This window comes from Littorina saxatilis, linkage group LG3 (assembly GCF_037325665.1).
Source record: "Littorina saxatilis isolate snail1 linkage group LG3, US_GU_Lsax_2.0, whole genome shotgun sequence".
Lineage (NCBI taxonomy): Eukaryota > Metazoa > Mollusca > Gastropoda > Littorinimorpha > Littorinidae > Littorina > Littorina saxatilis.
In genome coordinates, this window is record NC_090247.1 from 12,272,439 (window position 1) to 12,282,922 (window position 10,484).

General features: G+C 43.8%; 1 protein-coding gene across 1 annotated transcript in view; it reads left to right on the top strand.

The window, feature by feature from the left end:
• The window catches only part of LOC138961100 (P-selectin-like), a 30,296-nt gene that overhangs the window by 19,274 nt on the left and 538 nt on the right, over positions 1-10,484 (top strand). Inside the window, exons 13-17 of the mRNA XM_070332698.1 lie at positions 1,467-1,619; positions 3,250-3,345; positions 3,689-3,913; positions 9,420-9,605; positions 9,950-10,119. Coding sequence (XP_070188799.1) covers positions 1,467-1,619; positions 3,250-3,345; positions 3,689-3,913; positions 9,420-9,605; positions 9,950-10,119 — 830 coding nt within the window. The remainder of the gene's footprint in view (positions 1-1,466; positions 1,620-3,249; positions 3,346-3,688; positions 3,914-9,419; positions 9,606-9,949; positions 10,120-10,484) is intronic.

Genomic DNA, 10,484 nt, shown 5'->3' on the forward strand with positions numbered 1-10,484 from the left:
ATAGAAAAGGTACAACCGTTTCATTCTGGAACCACATAGAAATGTTCTGAAAGGAAGTATATCCCAATTCGCATGACTATTGTAAACATGGGACCACGATAGCGCAGTGTTTCTGTACTTGTGGACAAAGGCAAACAACTGCCCAATAGAGCTAACCATTTTATCACACAGACATTTTTAACTTAAAGGCACAGTAAGCCTCCCGTAAACCATCACAGATACGGTCAGGATTTTACACACAAACACCCTTTCATTTAAACACTCACCGATTGAGAACATCCTAGGTGCCCTCCGTAAAGAGCGAACAATTTTCAAAGAATTTATTTTTGCGTGGTTTATCTTACCCCTGAGCCATCGTGAACCCGTGTGATCCAGTTTCCCTTTTTCACAATGTAGTCGTCAGTTAGTCATTTGAATGCGACTCGATGTGAGCTTATCTACAATAGCACGTTTTTATGCACAAAACAAACGGCTTTGATTCACAAGAACTCTAGCGATGGCTTTTGACTGTTGAGAGGAACGGCGATATGCACTGTAAACCGTCGTCTGCTACGACCCTTGCGTGACCCTGCTTCCGGGTTTGTACTGATCTTGTCTTGATGAAAACATAATTCTTTTATGATTAAAGAATGTATGTGTAACAAGCTGTCAATCTATTATTTAGATTTTAAACGTTAGGTCTAGCGCAAAAACGCACCTTGGTCCAAAAACATTCTGATAATCATCGATTAACGGCTATCGCCAGTTTACATCGATAGAATCAGACCCGAAGGGAAGTAACTCAATTTTTGACCTGAGTTCAGGATGGGTCCAAAAAGTGTTCGAGACAATCTGCAAAATTAATTCTTTAAAAACTGCTCGCTCTTTACGTAGGGCACCTAGGATGTTCCCGTTTGATGAGCGTTCAAATGGAAGCGTGTTTGTACTGTGTGTAAAAGCCTGACAGTATCTGTGATGGTTTACGGGAGGCTTACTGTCCGGGCATGATTTCCTGTATCGGTTGAATAAAGTTCATAACAGCCGTCCAGCACCAAAACGAGGCGCCATTTGTAGAGGACCAAGTCCACGAAAATAAATTCTTTGAAAATTTCTCACGCTCGACAGAAAGCATCCAGGATGTTCCCGTTCGGTGAGCGTTCAAATGGAAGTATGCTTGTACCGTATGCAGACGCTCGGGGAGCTCTGTGATGGTTTACGGGAGGCTTACTGTGCCTTTAATAAGAGTCTAGAGATACTAGAAATACTTATTTAAACCATCAGTGAGAAAGTGAACACAAAAAAACTAAATGTCTTGGTGTGTGCATTTTTAAAAGTATTATACCATTATTGAATTCATTATTTTTTTATCAGGATGCAGCTGCTGATTCTATCTTGTTCTGCGACTATTCATTTTTTTCCAATTTACTTCACACAATACCCAAACAAGATTTGATTTAAAATAAAGTTGAACAATTAATTATTTTCAGATAACACACCACCCGTGTTTCCTGATGGATGTGTGGATGACATTGAAGTGTACGCTGCTCGACTAGGAGAACCAACATTCGTTGACTGGGGAACTCCAACAGTCGAGGACAACACGAGAGAGAATGTAATACTTTCGTCAAGCATTGAGCCAGGTACAGTATGTTAATTCAGCACACTATTTGACATTTTGATCCCTAATAATAGGAAGACTCGACTATTTTTCAGTGTCTAACAGAACACAGACAGTCTTAATACAAAATATGTCGGAATTCTACAGCGCTGAAAGGTTCTATGATAAGGGGCGATTTCTGGGTGTTATTATGAGTTATTTCTAATATGCTGACTGTTAGCAAATGATTACAGACATGTCGAGAAAAAAGATATCAAGCATGAGCCTTTTAGGCGAATGCTGATATCGTTTGTGAGACATGTCTGTTATCATTTGCTAACAGTCAGCATATTAGAAATAACGGTTTTATTACCGTTTAATTCGACCAAAAGAAATTTCGAAGCGACCCCGCGAATTAGACAGAACAGCCGCAATGGGAACTTGAGCGCTCCTACCTGATTATGCCTGTCAGTCAAAGAATTCTCGTGACCTGGGTCAGCCAATCAGAGTAACACACCTGACGTGATGAATATTCACAGATCAAATGCGTTTGACACACAACAATCTCACAAGATAAACCATGTTGAACATGCGTTTCGGTTGCTTCGCTTTTTCTTGTTGAACAGAGAGCGACAGGTTTAGAACCGACTCCAGACGGATGGGAAATGACGTAAAGATACATTTGACGTAAAGCGAGTGACGCAATTTCCTTTGATTTTTCCGAACTTAGATAATTGAAATTTCAAGTGAGCGGGTCGGCATTGCACACTCAGAGGATGGGCGGTGCCTTGCTGTTTCGTAAAGCACCCACCGACAAAACTCGCTTTTCGGTATTTTTTAGATAAAGAGAGCATTATCTGACAGCATTTGAAGTGTCATTCTTTAGAATAAATCACGCTGATATTGTTGATTTAAATTTTAACTTTGTCTTGTTAATTTTTAGCTTGATAAACAAAAAGGGTCCCTGCCTGAACATTATAACATTTAGAGGGTCACCTAGAATCCGTCCTGATTGGTCAAAAAGCCATATGGGGCACTGAATTGGTAATAACATTTGTTGAATGTTATTTGTAGTAAAGAATCTGACACCATGCAGACTATAGAAACATTTTGGGTACATTTTCAAGCAAAATCCAGCTGCAGTTCCTTAAGTTAGGTTTCGGATTTGTGTGATTCGCACTGGAGTTGCTGTTATGCTACTCTCTCTCTCTCTCTCTCTCTCTCTCTCTCTCTCTCTCTCTCTCTCTCTCTCTCTCTCTCTCTCTCTCTCTCTCTCCGGCTCTCTCTCTCTCTCTCTCTCTCTCTCTCAAGGACCGGTTGTAAGAAAAGGCGTCGTCTTAAACCTCTATCCTTGAAAAATAAAGTTCCATCATCATCATCTCTCTCTCTCTCTCTCTCTCTCTCTCTCTCTCTCTCTCTCTCTCTCTCTCTCTCTCTCTCTCTCTTCTTGACTCATGCTTATGCATGTGTTATTTGATCAAAGGTACTGGTTTCTCCAGACGTGACTTTACGCTCTCAGGTACACACAGTACATTGTTTTATCTGAGATTGATTAGTATTCCCCTAAGAAACTGCTCCTGGTCTTTCTCATGATTTAGTCTTATTACAGTCAATCTTTATTCTATGATTTGTTGCTGACAAACGAATGTCACGTTTTTGTTGTCTCTGAATAGGTTCTCAATTCAACCTCGGTGTGAGCCCTGTGACATACACAGCTGTGGACATCAACAGCAACAAAGCGAGCTGCCACTTCACTGTCACCGTTTCTTGTGAGTTGTGTACAAGTTTTGTTTCTCCATATGATTGGATTGTGTGTGTGTGTGTGTGTGTGTGTGTGTGTGTGTGTGTGTGTGTGTGTGTGTGTATGTGTGTGTGTGTGTGTGTGAATGTGTGTGTGTGTGCGTGTGTGTGTGTGTGTGTGTGTGTGTGTGTGAGTGCGTGGGTGGGGGGCGGGTATCTGGGTCTAGGTTTTTACAACACTGTTGAGCATAGTTTTAATAAAAATTGCGGTAAAAACAATTTAGATATTGACCTGTAAACTGGATCTGTTTGGGTGCTCCATTTATTCTTGGTCACTTGACTAATTGATTGATTGATTTTTTTTCGTTTTAGCACTATCATGCGGAGCTCCCAATCTTCACCAGAACAGTTCAGGCAATTTCATGCTCTTCGCCTGTCGGGATGGCTACGTGCACGGGGCAGAGTGCACGCTGTCATGTACCCATGGTTTTCCACTCAACGGCCCAAGAAGCATTGCCTGTGAACGCGCAGACAATTCCTTTCCTCCAACAATGACTTGGGAATGGGATGTGGAAACGGGGAAACCAGAATGTATAGGTTCGTTTAAATGTGTATCTGTACTTGCATTTTGTACTTTTATTATGGTGTGGGTATAGGGGGTGGGGGTGGGCGTAGTCTTTTGTAATTGTCTGTTGTTGCTTCTTGTATAAGCTACAGTGCACTGGGAATTGGCTAACAATTAAGTAGATGTGCAACGCCAAGGCACTGCATACCCCAGCGAAAGACAAACCTCTCTCTCTGTCTCTGTCTCTGTCTCTCTCTCTCTCTCAAACACACACACACACGAACACACACACACGCGAACACACACACGAACACACACACGAACACACACACACACACACACACACACACACACACACACCCAAGTTACACACGTACACACATACACACTCACTCACACGCACTCACTCACTCTCTCACACACACTTCACTGTACACACAAAACACACCCCCATACGCACATATAGACGGACATACACACCTTTACAAACAAACACACATACACGTACACACATACTCTTACGCACACTGAAACACAAACCAACCCACCCACTCTCTCTCTCTCTCTCTCTCTCTCTCTCTCTCTCTCTCTTTATCTCTTATACAAACAGACACACACCTACACACACACACACACACACGCACATGTACATACGCACGCATGTACGCACGCACACACCCACAGACACACACACACACACACACACACACACACATTGACTCACACAAATCTCATACACACAATACACACACACATACGCACATACACGGTTGGCCTAGTGGTAAGGCGTCCGCCCCGTGATCGGGAGGTCGTGGGTTAGAACACAGGCCGGGTTTGTTTGTTTGACTTTAAAATTGGCAATCTAGTGGGTGCTCCGCCTGGCGGCTGGCATTATGGGGTTAGTGCATGCTAGGACTGGTTGGTCCGGTGTCAGAATAATGTGACTGGGTGAGACATGAAGCCTGTGCTGCGACTTCTGCCTTTTGTGTGGCGCACGTTATATCTCAAAGCAGCACCGCCCTGATAATTATGGAAACAAACAAACAAATACGCACATAGACAGACGGACACACACACCTTTACAAACAAACACATATACACACTCATACACACACAAACATACACACAAACTCATGCACACACACATTCACACACACACACACTCAGGTTGGTCCGGTGTCAGAATAATGTGACTGGGTGAGACATGAAGCCTGTGCTGCGACTTCTGTCTTGTGTGTGGCGCACGTTATATGTCAAAGCAGCACCGCCCTGATAATTATGGCCCTTCGTGGTCGGCTGGGCGTTAAGCAAACAAACAAACACACACACACACACTGTACTTACGCACGCACACACACACACACACACACACACACATTGACTGACACAAATCTCATACACACATAACACACACTTATACGCACATAGACCGGCACGGTTGGCCTAGTGGTAAGGCGTCCGCCCCGTGATCGAAAGGTCGTGGGTTCGAACCCCGGCCGGGTCATACCTAAGACTTTAAAATTGGCAATCTAGTGGCTGCTCCGCCTGGCGTCTGGCATTATGGGGTTAGTGCTAGGACTGGTTGGTCCGGTGTCAGAATAATGTGACTGGGTGAGACATGAAGCCTGTGCTGCGACTTCTGTCTTGTGTGTGGCGCACGTTATAATGTCAAAACAGCACCGCCCTGATATGGCCCTTCGTGGTCGGCTGGGCGTTGAGCAAACAAAAAAACAAATACGCACATAGACAGTCGGACACACACACCTTTACAAACAAACACATATACACACTCATACACACACAAACATACACACAAACTCATGCACACACACATCCACACACACACACACACACACACTCTCTCTCTCTCTCTCAAACACACACACACACACACACACACACACACCAAGTCACACACACACACACACACACACACACTCACTCACACGCACTCACTCACTCTCTAACAAAAAAACTTCATACACACCGTCACACACACCCATACGCACATATGGACAGACGGACATGCACACCTTTACAAACAAACACACATGCACACACATAGGCCTACACTTATGCCCACACACACACTTACACACACACGAGTACAGACTCATGCACGCACACACACACACACACACACACAAATACACACACACACCACACACATACGAGTACAGACTCATGCACGCGTGCGCGCGCACACACACACACACACACACACACGCACACACACACACGCACACACACACACACACACACAGAGTAACGCTAACACATGTGCACAAAATGAACACAAACACACACACTGCGCGAGAGAGAAAGACTACAGGGAGGCATGACGTCAAGATGCATTAATTGACGTCAAAGACTTTCGACCGTGACGTATTCTTCTTACGCGAGCTTTATCCATAGACTTGGAAACTACGGAATTTCTACCCGTCCAAAGCGGCCCGGGGTGGCGTTTGCTGAAAAAATGGGGGCGCCTATTTTACCCACCGTATTTTTGTTAGTATGGTCCCAATTTTTGGTGAACTTCCATCTCCAACTGTAGCACGTAGCCGGGCACAACGAATCCTTCTTTATCATGTATTATTCGGTGTGCACATTTCTCAAATCGATTACAGTATAGCGTTCACGGGATACCTCCAGCTTCGCTGGGATAATAAAACAAAATAAAACTAAAATTAAGTAGATGTGCAACGCCAAGGCACTGCATACCCCAGCGAAAGACAAACCTCTCTGTCTCTGTCTCTGTCTCTGTCTCTGTCTCTGTTTCTCTCTCTCTCTCTCTCTCTCTCTCTCTCTCTCTCTCTCTCTCTCTCTCTCTCAAACACACACACGAACACACACACACACACACACACACACACACATACCCCAAGTTACACACGTACATACACACTCACTCACACGCACTCACTCACTCTCTCACACACTTCATACATACAAAACACACCCCCATACGCACATATCGACAGACGGACATATACACACCTTTACAAACAAACACGCATACACACACACATACACTTACGCACACGCACAAACACACCCCCACCTACCCACTCTCTCTCTCTTTCTCTCTTATACAAACAGACACACACACACACACACACACACACACACATGTACATACGCACGCATGTACGCACGCACACACCCACAGACACAGACACACAGACACACACACACACACACATTGACTCACACAAATCTCATACACACAAAACACACACTGCATACGCACATACACGGTTGGCCTAGTGGTAAGGCGTCCGCCTCGTGATCGGGAGGTCGTGGGTTCGAACCCAGGCCGGTTCATACCTAAGACTTTAAAATTGGCAATCTAGTGGCTGCTCCGCCTGTTGTCTGGCATTATGGGGTTAGTGCTAGGACTTGTTGGTCCGGTGTCAGAATAATGTGACTGGGTGAGACATGAAGCCTGTGCTGCGACTTCTGTCTTGTGTGTGGCGCACGTTAAATGTCAAAGCAGCACCGCCCTGATATCACCCTTCGTGGTGGACTGGGCGTTAAAGGCACAGTAAGCCTCCCGTAAACCATCACAGAGCTCCCCGAGCGTCTAAATACAGTACAAGCATACTTCCATTTGAACGCTCACCGAACGGGAACATCCTGGCTGCTTTCTGTCGAGCGTGAGACATTTTCCAAGAATTTATTTTCGTAGACTTGTTCCGTTAACAACAACGGCGCCTCGTTTTTGCGCTAGACCTAACTTTTAAAATCTAAATAATAAATTGACAGCTTGTTACACAAACATTCTTTAATCATAAAAGAATTCGTTTTTCATCAAGACAAGATCAGAACAATTCGAAGTTGTGAAAGTTTAAAAAAAAGAAAAGCCCGGAAGCAGGGTCACGCAAGGGTCGTAGCAGACGACGGCCGGTTTATCAGTGCAAATCGCCGTTCCTCTCAACAGTCACAAGCCATCGCTAGAGTTCTTGTGAACCACAGCCGTTGTTTCGTGCATAAAAAAAACGTGCTATTGTAGATAAGCTCACGTCGAGTCGCATTCAAATGACTAACTATGACGACTGCATTGTGAAAAGGGAAAACTGGATCACACGGGTTCACGATGGCTCAGGGGTAAGATAAACCACGCAAAAATAAATTCTTTGAAAATTGTTCGCTCTTTACGGAGGGCACCTAGGATGTTCTCAATTGGTGAGTGTTTAAATGAAAGGGTGTTTGTACTGTGTGTAAAAGCCTGACCGTATCTGTGATGGTTTACGGGAGGCTTACTCTGCCTTTAAGCAAACAAACAAACAAATACGCACATAGACAGACGGACACACACCTTTACAAACACATTTACACACTCATACACACACAAACATACACACAAACTCATCCACACACACATTCACACACACACACACACACACACACACACACACACACACACACACACTCTCTCTCTCTCTCACATACACGTACACACACCCCAAGTCACACACACATACACACACTCACTCACTCACTCTCTCACAAAAAACTTCATACACACAAAACACACACCCATACGCACATATGGACAGACGGACATACCCACCTTTACAAACAAACACACATACACGCACACACATACACTTATGCCCACACACACACACACTTACACACACACGAGTACAGACTCATGCACGCGTGCGCACACACACACACGCAAATACACACAGACACACACCACACACATACGAGTACAGACTCATGCACGCGTGCGCACACACACACAAACACACACACACACACACACACACACACAAACAGTAACACTAACACATGTGCACAAAATGAACACATACACGTGTACACACTGCGCGAGAGAGAAAGACTACAGGGAGGCATGACGTCATGATGCATTAATTGACGTCAAAGACTTTCGACCGTGACGTATTCTTCTTTAGCGAGCTTTATCCATAGACTTGGAAACTACGGATTTTCTACCCGTCCAAAACGGCCTTGGGTGGTGTTTGCTGAAAAAATGGGGGCGACTATTGCACCCACCGTATTTTTGTTAGTATGGTCCCAAGTTTTGGTGAACTTCCATCTCCAACTGTAGCACGTAGCCGGGCACAAAGAATCCTTCTTTATCAAGTATTATTCGGTATGCACATTTCTCAAGTCGATTACAGTATAGCGTTCACGGGATACCTCCAGCTTCGCTGGGACAAGACATGTGATGCGTTTACACTTTTTCTTGGTATTGGAATTTAGAGTATACATAATATCTAAATAATAATGCGTTACTTTGTGCGTACCTATTTCCTGAAAATGTGTTGTTCAGTCCTGGACGTGCTACTAAGATTCTGCTGTGAGAGTTCGCTGTTGTTTTGTATGTCAATGTTTTGAAATCGATACAAACATACTTACAAATCTGAAGAAAAAGGTTTGCATTTGTCAATTGGTTTTGACACATATTTTGCAGACTTCTTGACATGTTACTACTGTCCAAACCGAAACACAAACAATTGCTTTTATTACGTCGTATTTTCTCTTCTTTTTATTGTGTACTGACAGAAACTCGCTGTAAAGACCTCACCGCACCAACAAACGGTGCTCTTGCTTGTTACACTGGTAACTTTGGCAAGGAGTGCCTCATGTCCTGTCAAGAGAACTGGGACGTCCCAGCGAGTTCCAACGGACGATTTGCATGCCCGAATGACAAAGGGATATGGGTTCCTGAAGTTGTGCCTAACTGCATTGGTAAGAAATTTTATTTCAACGCTTTTTTTTTTGTTTACTTGTCGCTAGCTTCTTGTTTGCTGTTGATAGACATGTTACTGGTTACAATTATCCCGTGACTAGAAAGACCAGAGCAAAGGAAAACTGACGCAACCCCAATGCAAGCATCATTCTCTAATTTGTGTGCACACAGATATTCAATTTGTCCTTTTTTGTATGAATGAACAAGTGGTATGTTCATAAGCATGTTACTTGTTTTGTCCAATGTAAATACCTGAACATATCCATGGTGGATTTACACGATCGTGTACACGAGAAGGAAGAATTCTGAACCAAGTCTGTGATCGTCATATTTTCCCCATCAGCACGGCAAGTTCCTGGTCGGATCCGGCTTCTTCCAGACCTGTACTACTACGCCAACTCGTGCAGCGAGGCCACAGAAGAACTGAAACAGAATTTCATCGACCGCATCCTCAGCTCGGAGTGGGGAGGAGCATGCTCGCAGACACCGTCTTGTACTGCGCAGAACGTTCAGGTACAGTCAAATATTTGAAGAGTCAGTTGCAACATTTAAAATTCCAAGGATTAAAATTCAAAGCATTCACATTTAAGTATTATTAATAATCAAACTCAGGTTCAAACGAGTAAATAATTGCAGCCTAAGTTTCATTCGATATATATGCATGATGCAGTCGACTTAGCATTAAACGCTGTGAGTCGAATAGATAATTTACGGAACACGCGAACGAAGCGTCAGAGTTGATTACGAGATGCGATTAGCATTGTTTCTGACAGAAATAGATAATCACATCAAGCTGACACTTCTTTTTATAGTGTGTGCAGCGACAGAAAAAATAGATTTTGATAGAGTTTATCCAATGATCTATTCTTAAAGGTGAA